General features: G+C 36.5%; 1 protein-coding gene across 3 annotated transcripts in view; it reads left to right on the forward strand.

Annotated features, from left to right (window-relative positions):
* The window catches only part of PDE4B (phosphodiesterase 4B), a 522,088-nt gene that overhangs the window by 139,073 nt on the left and 356,927 nt on the right, over positions 1–26,088 (forward strand). The window contains exon 1 of one of the 3 annotated variants that reach the window (XM_027058962.2): positions 22,620–23,904. The exons of the other annotated variants lie outside the window; for them this stretch is intronic. Coding sequence (XP_026914763.1) covers positions 23,669–23,904 — 236 coding nt within the window. The 5' untranslated portion in view covers positions 22,620–23,668. Of the gene's footprint in view, positions 1–22,619; positions 23,905–26,088 lie in introns of those variants that run through there. 3 annotated transcript variants of the gene reach the window in all.

The following is a 26,088-nucleotide window of genomic DNA, read 5'->3' on the forward strand; positions in this document are numbered from 1 at the left end:
AACCCATTGGTCATAATTAATCACATGCTGCATAGTCTCACAAGTGGGCCAGAAATTGCTATCTTACCATCTGCCTAAGAGGAAGACACCTGGGATGCTTGATGAGTAACACTAATTGCTGCCATACACAGCATGAAAGGCCTGTTTTCAGGCATTAGCTCTCTTAATTTGCTAGGGAATCAATTAACTGTTGGCTATCCTAGCCACTTGTTTAGTTGAGAAACCATTTTTAAAGTATATCAAGGGGTGCCTGGGTGGCTCAGTCGGTTAAGTGTCCAATTTCGGCTGAGGTCATGATCTTATAGTTCGTGAGTTTGAGCCCCACATCAGAGCCCCGACAATGCAGAGCCTGCTTGGGAATCTCTCTCTTCCCCTCCCCTATTCTCTCTCTCTCTCAAATATATATATATATATATATATATATATATATATATATATATATATATATATATATATTGTAAATATATATAATATATATATAAACACCATCTTTCTTGAAAAGATCTACTGCATTATATTATACATTACTGAAATTTTATCAACATCTTCAAAATTTAGATTTATGACATTTGCAGTGATATATTTCTACACTTTTGCCCATAATTATCAATCACTTTATTACTGTGATTTTCAAAAACATTAAAAAAGAAATAAGTTTAGGTTATAGTAGAGATTTTTTTATTTAATTCTCCTTTTCTCCTTTGTTTTCATTAGATCCTTTTATAGTTTGCTTTGAATTGCTATTTCAGTATTATTGTTTGATAGTACTCTTCTAGTGCATACTAATTTTTCATCTTAATGCACGTCTGAGCCAGAACAGATAGGACTTTGTCAGAAACCATTTTAGACTCACAAGACTTTGAAATATTAATCTTGAAGGTTCATTTCATTATTTAACTTTCTTAGGTAAAGTAAACAGTGTATGAATGCCTTTTACTTTACATCTTCAAACTAAAGCATCCTTTTTTTTTAAGAGACACAGAGCATCAGTAGGGGAGAGGGGGACAGGGTGAGAAAGAGAATCTTAAACATGGTCAGCATGGAGCCTGATGGATGCAGGCTTGATCCCATGACCCTGGGATCATGACCTGAGCTGAAATCAAGAGTCAGATGCTCAACTGACTGAGACACCAAGGTGCCCCTAAGGCATTATTTTTATATGCATTAACAATTTTGTTTATTTATTTATTTACTTATTCAACAAATCTTTATTGTACTCTTCACTGTAGCAGGCATTCAAACTGATTTAACTGTATGGATATCACTAAAAATTTGTGAGGAGTAACAAATAACTTTTATGTAAGTTAGCTGTGCTCTAAGGGTCATAAAGGTTCTGTTCTTTTATATGAAGCTGGCAATACAAATTTAACAATGGGACATGCACTTGGGAATATATTTTCAGTGGTAGGGGCTGGACTCTGCTCTTTCCTGTGAGGCTTTGCAGAAGAGCAATATATGCATTTAGAGGATTATTGACTGGAGATACTGGTATGATATGTTGCTGTTAAATATTCTGGGATCCATACTTTATTCACTTAACCAGCCCGAAGTTACTGTCGAATGTGGGCCTTACGCCTTGGTAGAGATTTCGAGTATAAAGATCGTTGAGACACTGACCATATTCTCATGGAGTTCAAAGCCAACTAAGAAAAATAGATATGTTAATATATAATTAACAAGTACATAACATAATAAATGTTATGGTAAAGTTACCTATTGAGGACAATGGAAGTACCCAGAGGTTGTGGGAAATCAACCCGGAGGTGTCAGTGAAATCTTACAAGAGTAGGGTAATCAAGTGATTACTGGGGTTCTGAGTGGAATTTTCTTGGGGGAGAGGAGGGAGAAGAACATTACAAGCATAACAAGCAGCAGGAGTGATTAAATGCATGGAAGTGTGAAAACGTGCAGCTGGAGGACTGAGTACATGGCTACGAGGAGTGTTTGAGGAGCGTTGGCAGGAAATGAGGCTGAAAGAAAGCCCTGGGCCAGGCAGAACAGGGTCTTGGCTTGGGTTTGCCACAGAAGAATATATTACTTTTTTAGGATAAGAAAAGGGAAGCATTAGCTAAAGGGATTGGAATTTATCTCTCATGTGCCCGGGATCTTGAGACTGATAAAGCAAGAGTATGTCATGGCCAGGTCGATATGTTCAGGAAGATAAGGTATTGTAGTGGGAGATGGAGGGGAAGAAACTAGAAATAGTGAGACCTATAGGCACACAGAACCTAAATCTTGGCTTCATCTGCTTAATTCTCCAGTGACGAGATTCTTGGCAATTGAGATAGGTGACTAATTCTTGTACTTTAATTTATAATATTATGACTATGTGCATAGGAAATGGCAGCTGGTCCTTTAATAATTTGAGTGCTTTTTCTACATAAAACATCTCCATTAAATTTTCTTTCAAGTACCAATGCATTTGTTAGAAAGTAGCGGACATGTTAATAGCAGTCATTGCCTTCCTCAGCTATAAAAATCTATGTGGTGCTGGGTACTTATTTAGGCATTTCTATTAATAGATAGTAGTAGGTATCCCGGGGAGATTTCTAAGGGAGTCATGTCATGCAGAGCCTTATGTGACTGACTTACATGGAAGAACCCATCAGCAAATAAAGGAGAGGGTTGATGGCACACGTGTAGCCATTGGCAGAGTTGGGAGAATGATATGTAGTTGAAGTGAAATGAAAGTGTTGGGAATGACATTTATTCCAATTATTTTAAAAGTGGAATATGATAGGCCCTGACAGTGTTCAGAGAGGATGCGGTTAGCAGCTGTTTTTGGCAAACCAATAGAAAAACGAGGGAGAATGATTAGTGCCAGAATTGACTAACTCTAAATAATCATCTCTAGAAATGCCTGAGCAGGTGTTTTGCTAAATTCCTGTAGCTATAACAACACATAATTTGAGAGATTTTGGAAATGAGCATCACAATCAATAATGAAACAAAGTAGATTACAATCCCTTCTTCCTCTGGACTTTTAAATGCCTTGTCTCATATCTTGTGAATATAAAAGCCATTATCTGTGTTACTAAGAAATATCCACCACCGTTGCTTCTCCTGTTAAAAAATCACGCTATTCTTTCTAGCCAGGCTAGGGAGACACTCTGGTACACAAAACAAAACAAAACAAAACAAAACAAAATAAAACAAAACAAACAATAAAACTTTAAAAAATGTTATTAGTACACATTTGTTGGATTTTCTGTTGCCTTTAACCTGATTTGTTTGATTTTTAAGTTTCCAAGCACTTATGCACTTACACGTTCACATACAGGTCTGTTTTGACACATACATTATAAGTCAGATTCCAGTTGTCTTACAAATCATTTTGCTGTTTAGATGGCCAGTCTCCCCAAAGGCCAGAGATGATTCCTTCAAATGGCCTGCTGGGTACGTTTGTATTGTTCTCCACAGTACCATATCTCGCTAAGTTACACACAGAGTTTTTTTGTCATTGTGATTATGCGGTTATTACAGATCTTGAGTTCTCATGAAATCCACGTATCTCTGCTTTTTGGGCCTTCGGGTTATTTTTTTCTACAATGTTTTGTAGATCTAGAATGTACTTAAGAAGAGCTGTGGCAAGCCTAAATATTTCCCTGAAGAAGGGATGAATGGTCATTTTTGAGATCAGTCTGTCTGGGATCAAAACTGGCTCTGGCCAAAGAATGATGATATTCTTCCACTGGTATTCTGTGGAATTGGAGGAGACAGAATCACCTGAAGGTCTTTTATTTACCAAAAGTAGTAGAGGTAAAGGGAAAGGCATAAGGGATCACATCCTACCTGATAAGCTCTGATTTACTATCTGTTATTTACACAGCCATTTCTGGACAGTATTTTCATTTTTTCCCCCCTTATTTATATGAATCATAACTTATTAGTCCTCTTACCTTTTAAGTAACGAGAGGAGAAAATAACACACTCTCTTTAACTTCTTTAGGATCAAACATTTATTGAATGCCTACTTTGTGTCATGCATCAAGTTGAATGTGACAGATTGTTGCCCTAGAGAATTTCTACTCTAGCGAATATTTTGTCTTGTACGTTATTTTGATTGCATTTAGGTAAAGTTCTAGGAGCAAAGTGTCCCTTTGGCTGAAAAATCTATCCCTCTTATTTTTCCAGTAAAACCCAGGGCTAGCTAACGTTGAGTATTAGCTAATGACAATATTGGAAAAAATGTCATCTCCAGAACCAAGCCCCTTTTGTCATTAACTGGAAAGCCGCACAGAATTATTCCTTAATATAGTCCATTTCCACAGAAGTAAGCTGAAAGTGTATGGGTGACAGGGAAATGCTTCAATTCGTAGGTAATTATGAATGAATCTATGTTTACTAAAGTAGGTCTTCAAATGCAGTGACTATTTTTATATTTATATATGTATATTTATGTATCAAATAATAAATACATACTCTATTTTATAGAATAATTGGATTTTAGTGAAGATATTGTAGTTGGAGAAAAAATTTTGGTGTGAGACAGCACTGGGTCTGAATAAAGCCTTCAAGAATTACTGGTTTTCCAGTTTTGAGTCTTATTTCTTAGAACATGAGTTTCTGTTAGCGTACAACAGGAGATAAAAATATATATTGTAAAATTACTGTAATATCTGCAAAGCTACTAGAATACAGTAGACACTTAGAAATTAGTAGCTATTTTCTTTTTATTGTTGGCTTATTTTGTAATGAATATTGAAGTTCTATTATGAACATAAGATTGCAGGAAGATATTGTGGGAGGGACACAAAGAAACAAAATAAGATCTCTGTCTGAAGTAGCTTGTCACAGTTTAGATGTCATTTAGATGGGGAGGCAGATACATTCACACATCAGACAAATCTGAAACAATCCATAGAACACACAGAACAATGCAAAACCTGGATGGGGCAGAAATGTAATGCTGGGATAATCTTTATGTCACAAAGATGGAAAGTCTATATCATCATTGCCCTCCATCCCAATCTCTACTTAGAGATAGATGCAAGAGAATACTTTTATGTTATTCAAAGACTTAAGTTTTAAAGAATAATTTTAGGTTTACAATAAAATTGAAAGGGAAGTAGAGAGATTTCCCATATGCCCCTGCCCTCACACATGCATAGCCTTCCCCATCATTAATATTACTTACCAGAGAAGTACATTTTTACCAAGGACGAACTTGCATTGATGTATACTAATTGCCCTCCCAAAAGTCTGTAGTCTTGGTACATTCTGTGGGTTTGGACAAATGTAATGTGCCATATATCCATAATTATACTATTAGAGTATTTTCACTGCCCTAAATATCTTTGATCTTCTGCCTGTCCATCTCTCCCCACACTGATCTTTTTATTTTCTCCATAGTTTTGCCTTTTCTAAAGTTGGAATCGTATTGTATGTGGCTTTTTCAGACTGGCTTCTTTCATTCAGCAATATGCATTTAATGTTCCAGTAGAATACTTTTAATAAGCTCAAAGATGTTCTTGAGAACTATTATCAGTGAGTAGTGTGTCCAACTACAAAAAATAAGACTGTGCTTGGGGCACCTGGGTGGCTCAGTCGGTTAAGCATCTGACTCTTGATTTTGGCTCAGGTCATGATCCTGGTGTCGTGGGGTTGAGCCCTGTATTGGGCTCTGTGCTAAGCATGTAGCCTGCTTGAGATTCTTTTTCTCTCTCTCTGCACCTCTCTCCCGCTGTGCTGTCTCTAAAAATAAATAAAATGAAAAAAAAATTAAAAAACAAGACTGTGCTTGTAATTATCATTAATTGCTTCAATTCTATATTAAGTTCTCACTATTCTTTCCAGTGGGCCCCCAATCTCTAAAATTCTGTCTTTAAGCTGGCTCCTTCTACAGGAAGTACTGTATTCAGTCATTAGCATAATTAGAGGAGCTCACAGTTGATCACTCTACACTGGTTGAGTGCTGCCATTCCCTTTTCCCCAACCCATGGCAGATATTACTAATTGATTGTGGCCTTCTTTCTCACTGAATGCAGCCTCATAAACCTCCTTATCTCATCTTGGTGTTTCAAGCAGTTACAACCAAATCGATTTGACTTGACACCTGAGATAATGACACCTGTTTGTCATTCTGACCTAAGCATTTCTGGATTTGAGAATGCCACACTCACTATCTTAGCTGAAGGCAGATTTACCTAACTCAGTAAATGTATATTTAGGAAATTTGACCTACTAACTATATAATTCTGCCCCTTTTTTACTTTTGGTTTCATTATATGCTAGAATTCCATGAGGTCAACTCTAAAAACATGGTGGAATGCAATGGTTTACAAACTTCAGTGTGCATCACAAGCAGTTGAAAACTTATGAAGGCACATTGCTGGGTCCCACCCTAAGGATTTCTGATTCAGTAGGTAGCAGTCTTTAAAAACAGGTCCAGAATACACTTTCGGAAATAACCCAAAGTGATGCTGGTGGTGCCAATTATGGAATGACACACTTGGAGAAGAGTAGTATAATGAAAAGAACAAAGAATAATTGACAGAAAAGCCTCAGGGGCATCATTGTTAGTGCTCTGACTTTGAGTAAATTTCTTTTTTTTTTTTTTTAAAAAAAGGTTTTTTAAATGTTTATTTATTTTTGACACAGAGAGATGGATAGACAGCATGAGCTGGAAAGGGGCAGAGAGAGGGAGGCACAGAATCCGGAGCAGGCTTCAAGCTCTGAGCTGTCAGCACAGAGCCTGACGCGGGGCTCAAACTCATGAACTGCGAGATCATGACCTGAGCCAAAGTTGGGCGCTTAACCGACTGAGCCACCCAGGTGCCCCTGAGTAAATTTCTTAAGCTATCCAAGACTCAAATTTTTCTCTATGAAATTTTCTGTATATGAAAACCTACATCATGGAATTATTTTAAGCATTACATGAGATAATATCTCAAGCATTTAGTACAAATAATCCCTTAACAAATGTTTATTCTCTTTATGTGTGTTTTTGTACTTTGTAATGGGAAAAAAAAACCCAACCAACCAATTAGATCTAGCCTTATTCTGGTTACTAGAGGGAAATAGAGACAGTGATATATTGTTCTTGGTCTTTCTTCCAAGAAATGTTACATATACTAATCAACAGAAACTAAGTTCATGTTATTCTTACTATGTTTGCGCTTTGCTTTGAAAATCTTGCCATAGGCCTCCAGGAGGAAGTTTTACTTTATTTAAATTTGGGAAAGTGGACAAAAGGTAACCTAGCAGGGAACTGTGCACAAAAGCTGAGGAGCCACACTGAGGTTGGAATTTCCCTCCTTACAGGGAATACTTAAAGATGAATATGATAATGTCTATAACACTTTTTAAATCCTACCAGGGAGTATACTATCCAAATGTATGTACCTACCAGATTGCATTGCACATGCAATGCTGTTTAAATTTTAAATTGTACTTTGCTAATTTACATGAATTACCTTGCAAAATACTAGGTATGAACATTTGCATCTTATAGGCGAGGAACTGGGAAACAGAAGGCTTAAATGAATTGCCCTATGATGATGAAGAAGCTGGCTTATGTTAGATCTCAAGACACAGACTCCTGATAAATAATTCATTCTCTTAGGTCATTCTCCTACTTGATTGCTCTTCAATTTACCAGCAGTTTAATTTGTTTCCACATAAGTATTTTCATATACAGATTTTTTTGTGGATTGCTGTATTTTTGTGCTTAGTAATCTTAATGAAAAAACACCAAGAGTACTGTTTAGGAAATGTAATGTTATCTATGGCAAAATAGTTCTTAATTATAATGCAGCATTTCTGGACAATATAAATGATAGCTTAGAATTGAAAGGAGAATTACTATGCTTACCAAAAATCTCCTTGGAAAAAAGCTCAGTGTTTTGAATACTGAGTTATTTAGAATTTTATACAGATTTAAGGGTCTCTCACCTTGGCATCTCATTCCTTTATAAACTTCTGGATTTTTTTAAAGTTTGTTTATTTTGAGAGACAGAGAGAGGCAGAGAGAGGCAAAGAGAAGGAGAGAGTGAATCCCAGTCTCACAAACGATGTGATCGTGACCTGAGCCAAGATCTAGAGTTGGACGCTTAACTGACTGAGCCACCCATGTGCCCAACATCTGGATTTTTAATAGATATCCATCAAAGTCCCATTAACCATTATGCCTTTAGTAAATATTTTGGTCGTCTAACTCAGTTGTATTTGAAACATTTTGCTGCTTTTTATCATCATCGTCATCATCATCATCTTCCTCCAATGTTTATTGAGCTGTGACAAACTTGAATATCAAGTTCAAAGAACATTTCTATTACTTTACCAAAACAAAACTCCTTATTGGAACCATGCTCCAGAAAAGAAGTGATTCACATCCTGGGTCTTTCTACCTAGCGGACATGTAAAGCTACTTGGACAGTTACCATCCCCCAAATTGCTTGCTTCTCATTTTGAAGTGAAAAGAAAGCCCTCTCGGCATATAGTATTCAATACAGATTGCCTTCCTGCCTTTGGCTGAGCTCCTGTGTCTCCTGTGAATGGTGCCTCTGTACACAGTGTTACCATTGTGCTGTCTGAAAGAACGAATCCTGCTGGGCAGTGGTGCAGTAACTCCACTGGGAAGGTCGCAAGTTCACTTCTGCTTTGCCTTCTGTCTAGAAAGAAGTGTTTGGGCTAAGCAATAGATAATTGAGATATTTCTCTGAATATGGAAGGTTAGACTTTCATTGGTGCCCCAGCAGTAGTAGGACTCAAAGGCCGTTAATAGTGGAGAATTCAAGACAAGTCTCATCCTTGCCTTTGGTCGGTCATTCTGCACATGTCTTTCAGCATCTCTTTTCAGGGCTGTAAGACTGAATTGGCTTAAGGACCTGGATGAGGTGACTGACAAGGGGACAGATAGAAATTGATGAGAGCACCGATAAATGCTCTTACTGTTTAATTAAGTGGCCTTTATTTATTAAGCAGACATGTATTAAACACCTACGACATACAAGACACTGTTTTAGGTGTTGGTGTCATGTGGTAAATAAAACTGAACGTCTCTGTCCTCATCGGACTTTAGTTCTAGTGGTAGGGACAGACAATCAACAACGTCAGAGAGCAATGGAAGATGTCAGAACAAAGCAGCCAGGGAGAGGGAGGATGGGGGTACTGTGTTACGGAGGCTGAGTAGGAAAAGCCTCTCTGAGGAGAAGATGTATGAGCGTATGTCTTAGGAGATATGGAGGGGACCATAGAAAGATCTAGAGCAGAGGCTTTTCAGGCAGAGGTAGAAGCAAATAGCTCCTGAGGTGAGTGTGCTTAGCCATGTAATGGGCCATTTATTTGAAACAGGAATGGTTTGTTCATAAGGATTGTAGGCACCTATATAAAATACATTTGAAAATATTATATTAAGAAAAGGAGCCATCACCATTTTAAAGATGTATATATAATGAAGGCAGGAAATAATATTTTCTGTCATAAGTCTTGACAGATTTATGGCTCCAGTGGAGCCATCACAGGATTAAAACAATGTACTTCATACATAATGTACTGTAACTGGTTTTTTAACAACTGAAAATGTACAGAAAATGCTATTTTGACCGTCTATCTTTAGTCTTCAGCTGTTGCCGTCACGATTCAGAAATTTGGATCTCTGCCTTAAGAGGCACATTGCCTTAGCTGTAAAAAATAATCCAATGGAATCTACAGCCATAACCATAGGCTGTGATTTTAGAGTATAAGTCACCTGCTACAAAGGGGGAAGGGTGTTCCTTTTCTTTTTATTTGAATCTCATTTATGTTCTCAATATGCTTCACTTTGAATTTATATTTTTCTGAAGATGAAATTTTCTTTGGCTTCTATGTACGGCAAGCAGTGTCCATGAATTTTAGTGGCTACTGTAACCCAAACTGTGTCTGGAAATCCAGAAAACTGAACCAAGAAGTGCTGTTAGCACAGATTGGAAAATGGAATGAAAGAGTCCCTACATTTTACTTTGGGGGCTGGTGTGAAGTGGCATCTTAGAGTATCTGTTAAAAGTGGACCTGCATTCCAAAGAAGAGAAAAATTTGAAGAGATTAAACAAAAGTGGTATCATTAAGAATTTGATCTCTCACTTCTAAAATTTCTAAATTGCCAAAATAAAATTAAAATATTGGTTGTAGCTAATGTAGCACAAATGAAATAGCTTAAAATCCAAACCCAGAACTTGAAACTCAGTATGGATTTCATAGTAAAACATTGTTCATAGTCATGAAATCCAAGAGAATGAAGCTGTTAACCCTGGAGTCCCAAAAGGTTAAGTTTCAGGATTGTCTACTAGAAGCTGAAACAGGTTATAAATAGAATCATAGGAGAATATTTCTGTCTTTAATACTTATCAGAAACAAAAGGAGGTAAATAAGAAAAATTCTAGTTTTTAACAGCATGTGAAAGTCAAATAAATTCTAATTTTGAGTGGCAAATGAATGAACAAGCCAAGGCCCATCCAGCCAATATTTTTCCTTTCAAAATTGACTTAAAACTAATAAGAGCACATTCAGACAAAACTATTTTAAAAATAGCTCATTAGTGAAGTTAGCCTAGGGGAAACTAATAATTTTTATTGCATATTCAAATGATTTTCTATTGTCTTGAAATACGACGTTTTTAGAGAAGCAGTTCTAGTTTCAGGATACAACATAATTCAAGTTAATAGGTTTTTATACAGTGGATTTTTTTATATTTAGGGAATATCCATGTGTTTCCTTCTTTTTTTCCTTTTGCATTGCAGTATAACAGACAAGAGCAGGAGTTCTGAAGTCAGTGACTTTGGGTTCAAATCCTTACTAACTGGATAATGTTGGGTAATTCATCTCACCTTTTTGTAATTCAGTTTGTGTATCTGTAAAGGGTAGAATATACTTCAGAGGGCTATTATGAGTTTTATAAGTAATGATAATATGTGCAAAGATGTTTAGTACATAGTAAATTCTCAATAAATATCAGTTATTTTATCTTACCTCCCAAGTTGCTCTTTCTTTCTCCTTCTGCCTTTCACTCCCTCAAGAGATGCCTGTAAAACATCCTTCCTTAACAACCCTCAGAAGGAACCAAGTTTGCCAACACCTTGGTTTTGTACTTCTAGCCTCCAAAACTGTGAGGCAGTGAATTTATGTTTAACCATCCAGTCTGTGGTCCTTCCTTACAGCAGCCCTATCAGATTAATACAGGTTTTGGTACCAGGAAATGGAGTGCTATTGTAACAAACACTTAAAAATGTGGAAGTGGCTTTGGAATTGAGTTGTGGGTGAGGACTGGAAGAGTTGTAGGTAGGGATTAGATTGCTTTGAGGATACTTGGTAAAAATGTGAATGTTAACGGGGCCTCTGTTGAGGTCTCAGGTGGAAATGAAGAACACATTAGTGGACCCTGGAGGAAAGGTGATCCTTGTTATAAAGTGACAAAGAACTTGGCTGAATTATGTTCTAGTTTTTTGTGGGTAGAAAGTAGAAATTGTAAATGACACACTTGGACTTAGATTTCTAAACAAAGTGTTGAAGGCACGGCTTGGTTTCTCCTTTCTGCTTATAGTAAAATACAAGAGGAGAAAGATAAATTAAAGGAGGAATTGTTAAGTAAAAAGGAACCAGGACTTGAAGACTTGGACAATTCTCAGCCTATTCATATTGAAACAACCAAACAAACAAAAACAAACAAACAAAAAAAAACAAGAAAGGAAAAAAAATATGTTCTAGAGAGAACATCAAGGGCTTGCTGGACAACCAACCATGTTACTCATGGATCCAATGAATCATTTAGCAAAAGTCAGGAATAGAGATGTGGTTATCTGGGAAAGAACTGTGGTGGACTCTCTTGTCTGATGGCTTAGACCCCTGTGAATTGCATGGGAGACCGCCCCCCCCCCCAGCTTTTTGAAAAAATCTGTAATAACAGAAACACTGCCAGTTGGAATTGAAGGGAGACAAAGGTGGAGTGAATAAGATGAAGGAAGGCTATCAGACTTCTGAGATTCCACAGGTAGGAAATGGGCTGATAGATCTATCCAGTTGCAAACATGTGTAATCCTTTAAGAAAAGTGAAGAACAACCTTAAAGGCAATTCAGAGGCCAGTGGCTACTACTGGCACTATAAGCCCAGAAGGCATAAGCCCAGGAAAGTGGGACCATTTCCATGTTGGTGTCAGAAGGGGGCCTCTTCTTTAGTTTCGGAAGGTGAACCACTTCCTCAGTCCTGGAGGGCAGGGCCCCCACTGCTCAGGGCTGAGGGCCCAGAGGACCAGGCACTGAGCCAAAGATGATCATTTTCAAGTTTCAAATTCTAATGGAATTTGTCCTAGTAGGTTTCAGACTTACTTGAGACCCATGACCCTTTCTTCCATTCAATTTATCCCTTTTGGAATGGAAATGTCTATCTTATATCTGTTCTACCTCTGTTGTTTTCTGGTTTCATAGTTTCACAGATGGAGAGGAACTTTGTCCCATGATGAATCTTGCCCTCAGTTTCATCCATAACTGACTTGGATGATTTAAATGAGGTTTGGACTCAGAGTTGATGTTTGAATGATAAGAAATTTTGGGTACAATTAAAATGTATTTTGCATGTGAGAAGGACATAAATTTTGAGCAGTCAGAAGGTAGAATGTTATGGTTGAATTGGGCCCTCCTATATTAATATGTTGAAGTCCTAACCTCCATAACTTTAGAATGTGACCTTATTTGGAGATAGGATCTTTACAGAAGTAATCAAGTTAAAATGAGGTCATTAAAATGGACCCTAATCTAATAGGATTGGTGTTCTTATAAAAGGGGAAGAAAAGTGGACACAGTCATGCATAGAGGGAAGATGATGTGATGAGATATAGGGAGAAGATGGCCATCTATGAGCCAAGGAGAATGGCCTAGAACAGATCCTTCTTTCACCACCCTCAGAAGGAGTCAGCTCTGCTGACAGCTTGCTTGGGACTTCTGATTGCCCGTACTGTGATATAATAAGTATCTGTTGTTTAATCCCCCTGATTTGTGATATTTGTTATGGCAGTTACAGCAAACCAGTACACTCTCTCCCATTACTACTATGTATGTCAGTGGTTCAGCCTAATTATTACAAAAACTATCTAATCTGTGTTTGATAAAGGGTACTTGAAAGAGCTGTAGTTATTTAAGATATAAAAGTATTAGAGGATAGATCTTTGAAAGTCTATCATGTGACTTACTCATTGTAATCCCAGGTCCCAGAACTAGAACCAATTGGAGGACATTATTGGGAGTCAGACTTTGGTGAACCAAAGGAAGAAAAACCACTTACCATTTAGTTTAAAAACTGGACAAGGGTGCCTGGGTAGCTCAGTTGGTTAAGTGGCCAACTTTGGCTCAGGTCATGATCTCATGGTTCATGAGTTCAAGCCCTGCATCGGGCTCTGTGCTGACAGCTCAGAACCTGGAATCAGCTTCAGATTCTATGTCTCCCTCTCTCTCTGCCCCTCCCCTACTCATACTCTCTCTCTCAAAAATAAAAAGCATTAAAAAATCAATTTAAAAAAAATGACAGAAATCCCCTATGTCCCAGTTAGAATTCAGAGAAATGAAGCAAGAGGTTCTGTTTGTTGTTTGTTTGTTTGCATTGGTTGGTATGTATTACTGGATGGGCATCTACATTCCTCTGGTATTTAAAAAAATCATAAGTTGAGCTATGAGCAAGGAATAGGGACTAACAGGATATACTATGGAAAAAAAGACTATGGAAACTCTGGACAAAGAATGTCTCCATATTTATCTTGTATGACAGCCTGGATGAGGATAATCTATGAAATGGAGAGGAACCCAAATACTGAGGAAAATAGAAGAAAACCTGGTTTTGACCTCCTTTCAAAGGAGAGCAAGTGAATAAGGAGGCAGATAAGTTTAGAATTATGATTAGAATTGACCTGTGATAATTGTACCATTAGACTATAAGTAGCATATAATTACCATGAGGATGGATGGGAATCTCGCTTACTCATTGCAGTTTTCCTTAGACTAGCACAGTGCCTGACTCATAGTTGACACTGAACTAATACCAGTAATTAAGTGCATACTGTTGATTCATATTCTTGGGTTTTTACACATTCACTTATCATGCACAAAGCATTTTGCATATTGTGTGCAAGAGTTTGGGATAAAGTAGTTAATACATAAACAATTTGAATATTTATGAATTTTTTAGTTTTGACTTCACCCAAAATTTAGTGTCAAATAAATACATTTTAATTTAAAAAACACCCATAGAGTAGTTCATTCAATTGTAATGTCTTACTTTTCAGAAAGCGTTATATACAATATCCTGATTTTTTGAAATAAAAATATTAACCACTCAATAAAGAAAATATATTATGATTTTTACTCTCTAAGAGCATAGAGTTTTTTGTAAGGTGTGTACATATACGAAAGCAGTTATAAGACTGATGCTGAAACTTTTTCAGATAATACATCATCATGCCAGTGAAGACTTATTATGTATGTACAGAATAAAGATTTGCTAAATGCAAAATAAACAAAAGTTAATTGAAAGTGATTGAAAAATTTATCAAGTCACAGATAAAATAAACATTACATAAAGCTTTTAGAATTATAATTTTATGTTGAATAACAAATATCAAAACTTCAAGCAATAATACAGGCTTACCAAAGATTAATAGGAAATCAAATTTTTGGCACATAGTACCTACTCAATAAGTATATCTTAAAAAATTTTTTTAAGTTTATTTATTTATTTTGAGAGAAGGAGAGAATAAACAGGAGAGGGACAGAGAGAGGGACAAAGAGGATCTCGGTGACAGCACAGAGCTCAGTATGAGGCTCAAACTCACAAACCGTGAGATCATGACCTGAACCAAAGTCAGATGCCTAACCAATTGAGCCACCCAGGCGCCCCAGTAAGTATATCTTTGAGGCATGTGTGAATTATATAGAAAGAAATAAGGAAGAAGGAGTGAAAAGATGAGATTTCTTTCAGAAGTATTCATGATGCCACAGTGGAAAAAGGAAACTTGTTTGGGAAAATGGTCAGGATAAGAGAGATTGGAAGTCACCTAGAATCCATTTCTAGAAGGGCTTCTTTTTAACTTGCCACAAAATGCATCAAATCTTCTGCTGTTCCTCAGTGATAGCACGCCTGCCCTCAGTAGTGGCATTGAGGACTAATTACAGCAAGAGTGAGTTTTAGGAAGTCACTCTGATGGCCCATATGTAAGTCCCACAGATGTAAAGGAATGGCTCAGGCAAGAATGGAAACATTAAAGGCTTCAAGAAGAGTGTTGATAATGTAAAAGTGTTATAAACTGTAAAACCAATTTGAAACTTTCAGATTTTGTAACTGATACTATTCTGTTAAAGGTTCTGTTTCCAGGTAAGATGGGAGTCATCATGCTCCATTCTGTTTCTACCTCTAAATATAATTTTAAGTCCTGGACAGAATGCATAGATCAGCTGTTTGAGAACTCTGAAAAGTAAACATTAGTGGGAAGATTGGGGAAGAAGTCTCAATTGTTAGAAAAGAAACAATCTAAATTGAAAATGGGTGAGAATCCTGAACAGACACTGTACTTAAGAAGCTACTGATGGCAGATAAGCACATGGAAACATGATCAACATTAGCCAATAGGGAACTGTAAACCAAGCAGTATGAGATACATACTACACATTTATTAGGAGGGCTGAAATACACAAAAGACAAAGTGATGACAAGTCTGTGGAGCAACAGGGAACTCTCACATAGTGCTGATAGAAATGCACAATGATTTCGACCATTCTGGAAAACAGTTTGACCTTTTGTTATAAAGATGAACATACACTTAGCATATGGCCCAGCAATGCCAATCCTTGGTACTTACCTTAGAGGAATGACCTATATATATTTACAGAAAAACCTGTGCATGGTGTTTATTACATTTCTATTCATAATTGTCTTGAACCAGAAGTGGCCCAAATGTTCCTTCAGCGGTGAATGGATAAAAAAGAAACTGTTGTACATCCATACAACAGAAAACTATATGGCAGTAAAATGGAATGAACTGTTAATAAATGTAACATTGTCTAAATGTCAAAGACATTGCACTGAGTGAAAGAAGCTAGTCTCAAGATGTGAAGTACTTTGTGATCCCATATCTATAAGATTACTGAAAACACAAAATTACAGTGATGGAGGATAGATTAGGGATCACCAGGAATCAGGAGTGGAAAGAAGATGTGACTATAAAGGCACAGCACAAGAGAGTTTTTGGGTTGATAGAACTGTTCTCTAACCTGATTATGGTAGAGTTACATGAATCCAGACATGCATTACATTTCATAGAACACCATCTCCAAAAAGGTCAATCTTATTGTATGATAAATTTAAAAAGAAAACAAGAGAGACAAAAAGTAACCAAGGGAGCTTTATAAAAATATACATTCTATTTAAAAGTCTTTGCTACAGAGTTTGGCATGCATGCATAAAAAATGTCTCCACTCTTGGATTTTACATATGCTAATATTGCAGTGCTTCAATGCTATGAAATATTTATAGGAAATTAAATTTGAGTTACCTCTTAATAATAGAACTTCACATGCAGTCTTGATAGATAAAATTCCATTTTCTTCATTATAAATCAAAATCATTATCATTATTAATGTTACTGAATTTAAAAAAATTTCTAATATGAACAGATTTTGAATTAACAGAATATGTTGTGAATAAACAAACTTGAAATTAAATGAGCCAATCATGATGATCTAATTCACTAATTCACTATTCACTATTCACTATTTCAGAATTTTCCATGTTCATATGTACTCAGTACCCTTTTTAGACTCATCCTGTTATATCACTAATTTAGGAAAATATTGTTTCTGTTAAATCCTTGCAAATATATATGTAAGCATGAAATGGATCCCTGAATATTAGTCTCTTTTTAAGAGCAATGGAGTGAATTTGACTTAGTTTTCATGTCTGCTATACACTTTCTATGATCTCTGTGGTATCATAGTTAATTGGTCTTACACAGATAATTATTTACATTTAAAATTTTTAGCTGTAGATTAATACCATACCGTTTTAAAACATATTTTACAGAAGACTGCTGACAGAGTAGAAATAATAAAAATATACAAGATCATTTAGAGAAAGAGGTTTTCCCAAACATGCCTTTGTTTTAAACATATATGTCCCTAATATCCTATTCATTTGAAGTCACCCTTTTAGGTAATTTGCTGACAGGTTAGTATTATCTTTGGGAACTGGAATACCTTCATTTAATGCAGATTTTAAAACACCTACCATGGGAATAGTTTCTCTCCTTGCATTTAGGTATCTGACTCATCTTTGCTAATATATCTTGATGTTAACAATGACCTACGAAACAAAGCGAGGAGCTTCCTTAGTATTTTTGCCTATGCAGTCTGCCTTCACTGGATGTGCTTTGTGAAAGAAGCACCTAATTAGTCTGCCCAACCCAGAAAGCACCATGAGGAGAGGGCCTACAAGTCTGTCCTGCCTGTATACCACCTAATGAAAAGGCAGTGTAACACATGGCTTTTCTGCTTTTGCACTGCAGTAAGAATGTGAACGCTAATAATAGTAATAACGATAATTGTAATAATTTTTTTAAAGAATGAAGAAATGCTACTTAAAATGGGAAACACAGCCAAACTGCTATGATTTAAGCAGCTCATTCTGGAAACCTTCGTAAGCTCAGGAAGTTAGGATATTGCCTGGACTAGCTGTCAAAACAGTAAGAATAATCTGAGCATGACAGGAGGGCATGATTTGGGGCACCATATTCATTTTCTATTCATAGTTTCGATCAACAAATATTAATCAGAGCAATGTCAGACTGTGGACATAAAGAAATGAGCAAAATGGTTTATGTCCTTGGAGTGCTCATAGGTTACTCCAGGAGACAGACAATAATATGTACTACGATATCCTCTGAGACATTCTGAAGATGAATCCAGTGCTGGTGGCAGGCAGATGGGATGAAATGGTGGACTCTGCCTGTGGAAGCTGAGAAGGATTTCAGTGAAGAGTTTTCATGTGAATTTACCCTTAATGGATGAGACAGTATTCTTGGCAAAGAAAGTAGAGACATTGAACACGTTTAGGCTGGGAAAATGACATAAAATAATACACAAAATTGTGGAAGGGTTATGGCTTAATACCACTATAGCTCTTGCTCTCCTTTGAGAGAGGTCATTTATCCCAGTTTTGCCTGCTACCCCCCTCCCTTATCTTATTCTGCACCGAGGAGATCATTCATCTATTCATCAAACATATTTATTTAAATATCTACTACATAGCCAGTACTGTTCCAGGGTTACACTGGTGAACAAAACAAAGCTCTTGCTTTCATGAAACATAAATTCTAGGGGGAGCAAATAATGATGAACACGTAAATAAGAAATATATACTATATTATATGCTGACAGATACATGAAGGAAAGTGATGCAGAATGGGAGAGATTGCAGTTTTAAACAGGATGATGAAGGAAGACTTACTTCATCAAGAAAGTGTTATTTGGGCAAACCCTAGAAGGAGATAAGGGAACAAATCATGCAGATATCCTGGGGAAGAGGAAACTTCCACAACAGGTTCAGTGAACGGAAATGAGGCCAGTGAAGCTGGAGCAGAGAGAGCCAGAGGGAATGCATAAGAACATGAAATCAGAGAGGTACTGAGATGAGCATGGGGACACTTAAGGTCTTCTAGGCCATTGTGTGGACCTTCACTTTTACTGAGTGTAATGAGGAGTCATTGGAGGGCTTTTCTTTCTTGAATGGGACCATCTATATGAACCATGTGATACCATGCTCAAGTAATTAGGGTATAAGCTTCCCTCTCTAGGATTTAGGTGACATTGGAGGTGGTACAGGTTAAAGCTGATCTTTTGGGAGCACTATTTTAGTAATGTTGAGGAATTAAATAGTGTCATATGGGTAAAAGTGAAGCATTCATATCATCTTATAAAGATAACATGCTAGGGGCGCCTGGATGGCACAGTCGGTTAAGCGTCCGACTTCAGTCAGGTCACGATCTTGCGGTCCGTGAGTTCGAGCCCCGCGTCAGGCTCTGGGCTGATGGCTCAGAGCCTGGAGCCTGTTTCCGATTCCGTGTCTCCCTCTCTCTCTGCCCCTACCCCGTTCATGCTCTGTCTCTCTCTGTCCCAAAAATAAATAAAACGTTGAAAAAAAATTTAAAAAGATAACATGCTAGATGATTTCAGACTCAAGGACATTTAGTACTTTAGTGACAAGACGAGACTACCGTGGGAGCTTGCATTCCCTCTTCTGTCTCATTAGGTTCCTCTGTTATAAAAAGTGTGGTGTAGGGTCAACTCCTTAAAAAGTATGCAATTTTGTGTCTTGATGATCTCATCTGAAAATGAGCAAAATAATGTGCATTCAGTCTAGAAATGTTTATTGGGTATCAATTCTGTACCAGACTCTTCCATATTCTAGAAATGAACAAGGCTCAGCTCAGCCCTTAAGTACCTCAGAGGTTAATACCATCAGGAAGTCCAACAGAGATCTCAATACTACTTGTTTGATAAGTTTATAATGAGGAAACATTGAAATAATTTATTGAAATGCTTACAACAATGTCTGATACCACAGGTATGCAATAAATGTGAGCTACTTCCCTATCATCCCTTAATTCTTAAAGAATGGTCAGTTAACTGTTCCTCTTTTAGATGGCCAGACAACTATTTCCATTCAACTGAATGGCATATTTTCCTCAGTCATGTTGGAATAAGTCTAGTTCTATTTCTTCAAATAGAGAAATTTCTGAAATGGAGAAATTGGGACAAATTGCCATCTGTGGTGAGTAGGGCATTCTGTTGAAAGAGGCTCTTGGTGTTTCTTGGTGTTCTGTATTCACGTCTTACCTTGTCTGGCTGAAAGAAGAGCTTGTCCATATTTAATTGAGTAGAGCCTCATGGCTGTGCTCAGATTGTATGTTGTTTTAGAAAAAGAGCACTGGGTAATAATCTAGAGATATAATCAACAGCAATTTAACTCTGTTAATATTGATGGTCTTAAATCTATTCCTCTTCATAAAGAAACTTCCAGATACATTCTGTCTTCTCAAATATCCAGCTTTGTATTCATGGTAAATGTTTAGCCATATTTGTTTTGTTTTGTTTTCAACATTGTTATACATAATGTTACTGCATAGAATCTGGTTTTATGCCTTTAAAATACTTTAGTTTTATAATAGCAGTTAGTTAAAAATTGGTCACTCAGGTCAGAGAAAATTTATTCTAAGTAAACTTTTAAAGTCTGAAAGGTGTTGGATACGAAAAGAAGGTAATTATTTTCATTTAAAATAATTTGATTACAAAGTATAACTTTTAAAATACATTTTAACAATGTTATAATACTTGTACTACAAGTTTATAATTTTGTTTGGTTGTAATTAATTTGCTTTCCATTTTAATTTGATAAAAACTCAAAGTATTGTTTATTTGTCCATAATATTTGTAAATAATACATATAATACATTATTATTTTTGACCATATAACTCAATTCAGATCCTTTAATGATATTTTATTATGATAGATTCTTGATTCATATCACTTTAACAGTATGTGGACACTAGGAATTTCATTATTTCAAATTGAGACATAGCTCTAATTGGAATTCTCAAGTAATTCCCAAGGGCAACTATCTGTACGCTAATAAATTGATTCAGAATTACTCATCTCTCTTTTTGGGGTGCCAAGGGTTAGCTAAGCATGGCATGTAGATAGGAAGGTTTTGACTTTGGCTCCTTCCTCCTCCTCTTAGAAGGGCACATAACTGTTTGCTTTATTCTTGTTTTTTTCCTCCAGTTCTTTTGACTGTCTCTCTCAGAACAGTATATTCTTTGCTAAAATATAGCAGGGTGTTATCTGCTTTTACTGTGCTTTTGTGTACTTTTTCTTAGATAACACCTCCCGTTTCCTACACTCTAGATTCATCTTTGACTTCAATATTTAACACGGTGTTGAGATTTTCTTTGGCATTTTGACTCTAGAAACAAACTTTCATGAATTTACCTGTACATATACATTTCCTTTCCTCTAGGGTAACTAATTCAGACTTTAAAATAGTCTCGTTATCTTTTAAGTTTTGTATCTCAATTAACTGTCTTTAGTATTACTAAATGTTATCTAGAGTAGGTAGAGTTAACAGACTTTATCTTTGAGAATTTTATTTCTTAGGATGATTCTCAAAATTTCTTTAACTGGGACATTGGCTTGTCATAGTAGGCAAAATGAAGAGTAATGTGAAATGTCACATAATGTCACATAAATTGCCGATAAGAATTGGAAAATAATTACAGTTGCATCATTATGTTGCTTTAGGTAAGCATATGTCAACATTTCCTTATCTGAACCCCAGTTTACCTACAGCTAAATCTAAGTTAAGAAATTTACCATAATTTAGGAGAAAAAAATTCCCTGAAATGCTTACTATATTTTGGCAACCTTAAAAAGTGATTATGAGAAAGACCTTGGTAACTTCAAAGTGCTTTTTTTTTTTTTTTTTGCAAATGAAACACTCTGAATATTGGCAGGATCACATATTCTCATGTTTCAGTTTTAAATCATATTATTGTTGGAGGAAAGTCCTAGCTTTGTTTTCATAATGTGGTAAATAATAGGTACCAGTGACCATATTTCCTCACATGATATTAAGACATACTCAAATATATAAAGAAGATGTATGAGGACCTGGCTGGACAAAATGACTCTTTTGACTTCTTGGTTTCATACAGTTAAAGAGTGTCAACTGGGAATCAGAATGCTTGGGTTTTATTTTTAGCTCTAATGTCAACTATCAATGTGACTTGGGACAAGTTACTGAAGTTTTCTGGGACTGTTTCTCTGTCTTTGAAATGAGAAGCTGAATAAGGTGATCACTGAGATTTTTTCCAACTCTGAAATTCCCTAACTTTGCTTGTGTTCATGATGTATTTTTAGGGTGTTACTGCAATATCAATATCTTTCCAAAATAGTACCTGTAAACTAGGAGTTTAAGTCCTTTCTATTAGGTTTGACCCACTTCCCCCAAAGGCTGGCATGGGGTTTACTTTTCCCTAGGTCATCATCTGCTCTTTTTCAGTCCTTTAGGTGTTCAGTCAGAGTATATGACGTATGTGAGTGATTTTTTAAAGGTGGAAGTCCTCACACCTTAGAGGAAAACTATTCTCCTTTATTCACTGAAGTCTTCCTGTGAATCATTCCTTAGCTGTCACTCTCACTGACTAGCCTTAGTTTTGCTTTGTCAAATTTTTATGAGCTCAGGCTGGCCCTGGTGGCAGTCATGGCTGGTACAGACTTCTCATAACATCTGTACACTTCAAGCACCACCATATTCTTTTCCCTTCCATGTGCCTTTTAAAGTATCAAACCTGCTTTCCAGTGTATTTCTAAATGAAATTTCAGGTTACAATGATCTGCTTTGGTACTTGAGGCACTTGTTTGGATTCCCCTGTCCATATATCTCATTTGTATGCCCTTGTGAACAAAGCACACACACACACACACACACACACACACACACACACACACACACATACACTGTCTTACATAGCCACCTGCGTGTGCGTGTGCGTGCGCATACACACACACACACACACACACACACACACACACACACGCACACATATGCAATGCTTGGCTTTGGACTCTGCACTTTTCCCAGCAGCTTTCATTCTTCCCTGTTGTTACCTCCCCTTCTGTTCTGTGAAGTTTTGGCTTTCAGAAGTGACTTTGCATCTAACTAACAGAGTGGCTGCTGTGGCTAGCCCGTGAACAAAGAGCTTAAACAGAAGAATGAGGGTAATGTTTATTGGAATAAAGATTAGCCTTTAAATTCCTCAGGGGAATGAACCAAATCCAATGTTTTCCTGTGAGCTGACATTTTTTATATAGATGCTGTTTTGGATCTTCTGGAGAAGGGAAGGGGGAAAAAAACTTCAGCAAATCAGCTTTTTCATTCAGAAATGGAATTTGGGGGGCTGTCTTAGCAAGGCTTTTGACAGTCCCTGATTTAATGTTTTCACTGTGATGAGAACAGTAGCTGTACAAATCTGATGAAAATCTGAGTGATGGAGGGTGTTGTTGAGGGGGAAACAGAGTGCGATTATTTAAATAATCCTAGGCCAATAAGCATCTGGTGGGTGGAGTTAGTGTTGTGTGCATTATAGGGCAAGATAATTCTGAATGAAGACTTGAAACATCACATGTGCTGGACAGGCTCTAGTTCTGCTTTTTGTGCAAACAAAACAAGTGACAAGGTTTTGCCGACTATCCATTAGTGAGTGCAGCTCCTTTGATAAGATTAAAAAATACATGTAAAGGATTTATCAGAAACCCTTATGAATATTTCATGAGTTGATATATTCAGCTGAATGAATTCAGTGAGTGTCAGTGTGTCGCTGGCAGACAAGCCTCATCCACAAGGAGGCTACTGACATAGGAAGCACTTTGGCGCATTTTCAGAGGCGAAGCCAGGCTGATAAAGCTCCTTGTGACAGCCTGAGTTACCATTCTTCGAGTATGCTGCTCTTGCTCTAAGCAGCTCAAACACTGGAGCCGCAGCTTCCGAAATTAAACTGGAAAACAGTTTGCAGACTCATCAGCCTCCTAACCTGCAGCTGTGTCTCTGCTATGTTTGAGGTTTTTGTTTTGGGTGGTGAAAGCCAGCACTCCATATAAGACATGACAGCAAGAGAGTCTTCAAAAGAACTTACTGCTTCCGAATCTGAGGTTTGCATAAAGACTTTCAAGGAGCAAATGCACTTAGAACTGGAGCTTCCAAGATTACCGGGAAACAGACCTACATCTCCTAAAATTTCTCCACGCAGTTCACCAAGGAACTCACCATGCTTTTTCCGAAAGTTGCTGGTGAATAAAAGCATCCGGCAACGTCGGCGTTTTACTGTGGCTCATACATGGTAAGACGGGACTTGGAGGTGTCTGTGGTGCTTTTCAGTAGCGGCAGTGATTCAGAAATGTAGAAAACGAACATTTGAATTTTGTTCATAATGCATACCACAAGTGTGAAACGAATGGAGAGCGGGTCTGCTGAAGAATACATAGTGCACTGTATATTAAATTATCGTTGTGCTGCCAAGCTGTTTCCAGATAAAATAAGCCTTTAACAGTAGGGAGTCTTTAAAGTTACTGCTCACCAAAGTATACCTAGCCGATTCTAGGTAAATTAAATACTGAAGGAGTTTTTAACATTCAGTGTTTTGTTTAATCTCTGTTGAGGTGATAGCTGACTTCTTTCGGTGTGTTTGGTGGCTGTTGTTGATATGTTTTAATTGCGTATTTTTGGTATGAGACAAATGGTTGAATTTTAGTTCTGATTTATTTCTTATGGCAATGTGTAATATAAAGTCAAACTTAATTATTGCATTGCCATGTATGTTGTGTAGAAACTAGTGCGATTTTGATTTATTGGCTTAAAGAAAAGGAGAACTAAATTCCCACTTCTGAAATTACATGGTTAATTAGTCTTATTTAGATTCAAATTACTATTATCTTGAAGAGCCTCTTGTAAAAAAAAGTAGTAACTTCAGAATTATAGGCAATAATAAATAAATCCCCAGTTTACTTAGGAATGCCAAGTAAGTACATTCAAGAACTTTCTGTAAAAATTGCACTGAGTCTGCCACCTTTAATGTATGTGTTACATACAATGGGGTAGCTTCCTTAAACCAGTATGATAATGAAATGTTAAAAAAGCACAATAGAAATTAAATAAACTTTAAGCATCAAAACTGGGGCATTTCTGATTTCTCTAGAGGACGTATTTTCTTTCAGATTAAGAGACCCTTCAAAATTGGGTATCTGGATAGTTTTTATTTAATAGGGACCATAGCAATAAAGGGAGCTGGTACCTCTTAAAGACAATTCTAACACAGTGATTGTGTGACTGCATATTAGGTTGCCAACCAACATTATAAACTGAGGATATCTGGATATCTGGGTTTGCACATTAGTATTTACTTAAATTCTGGTTTCCACTCATCTGAAATGTTTGTCTCATCTACTGCACAGTGCATTGGCAAATTCAACTTACCCCTAGAAATATGTAGCTTGCCTTTGATAGGTACCACATGGTTAGCCAAAAGATACTTTACCTAGTTAAAATGGTATGGCTGTTTTTGTTTTCTGAGAATGGACTGTTGTTCATATAATTGTTCTATTGAAGAATTTTCCTGGTCATCTTTTTGATGAATTAAATCTTAATTATAGTCTCATACGTAGAATGCACGTGATTAGTTTTTAAAAACCTACCAATGGTAGCATTTGTATAAAGAGAAGATTTATATATGTGTATACTGAAGAACGCCTTCCTCTCGTGGTTTACTCCACTCCTAATGTGTATGTATTTTCATATAGTTTGCTAAGTAGTATAACTGGATAGGAGAAGGGATGTGGGTATAATTAGTTCTCATAAAAAGAACAGAGATGGAAAATGTACAATTAACCAATAGGCTTATCTGTTTTACTACTTGTGTTAATATTAAACCAGTATTTTGAGAAGAAGGACATTTAATTTTAGTAAGCTAATTTTCAGATAATGGTAAATCTTCATAAGACTTTGGTAATATTTTCCTTACTGTAGAGTTTCTGAATATAATAATGTGACCTTTCTTTTTACTTAGAATAGATTTTTGATGTGCTAGGAACATGAGCTATAAATATTGGATTTTTTTCTTTTCAAAAGAATCCAAATTTTAAAGTGATTAAAAAGCCAGTTTCACTCATGCATTATACAAATTTTCTTGCAATGAGCTACAAAAAGAATAATTAAATGATATCTAAGGTAACTTATGCTATTAGAGTGATCTTCTTCTAGCTGAGGTAAAGCAAAAATTTCTACAGATTGTCAAAAAAAAAACCCCACAAAACACATGAATTGGTTATAATGTACCATAATATAGGTTTAAAGAATCCATTAGTCACCAAACTTATAAAATGACTTGAGTTATGACCGTGATTCATTTTTACCCTTTTTCTCCCTCAACTCACATACTCCCCTTCTTACCATTCTTAGTAAAGTTATATCAGTTTGTTTTCAGGTCCTGATTAAGCCATAAATGCATTTATTTCTATTGTTTAATTTG

The sequence above is a fragment of the Acinonyx jubatus genome, chromosome C1, assembly GCF_027475565.1.
Source record: "Acinonyx jubatus isolate Ajub_Pintada_27869175 chromosome C1, VMU_Ajub_asm_v1.0, whole genome shotgun sequence".
Classification (NCBI taxonomy): domain Eukaryota; kingdom Metazoa; phylum Chordata; class Mammalia; order Carnivora; family Felidae; genus Acinonyx; species Acinonyx jubatus.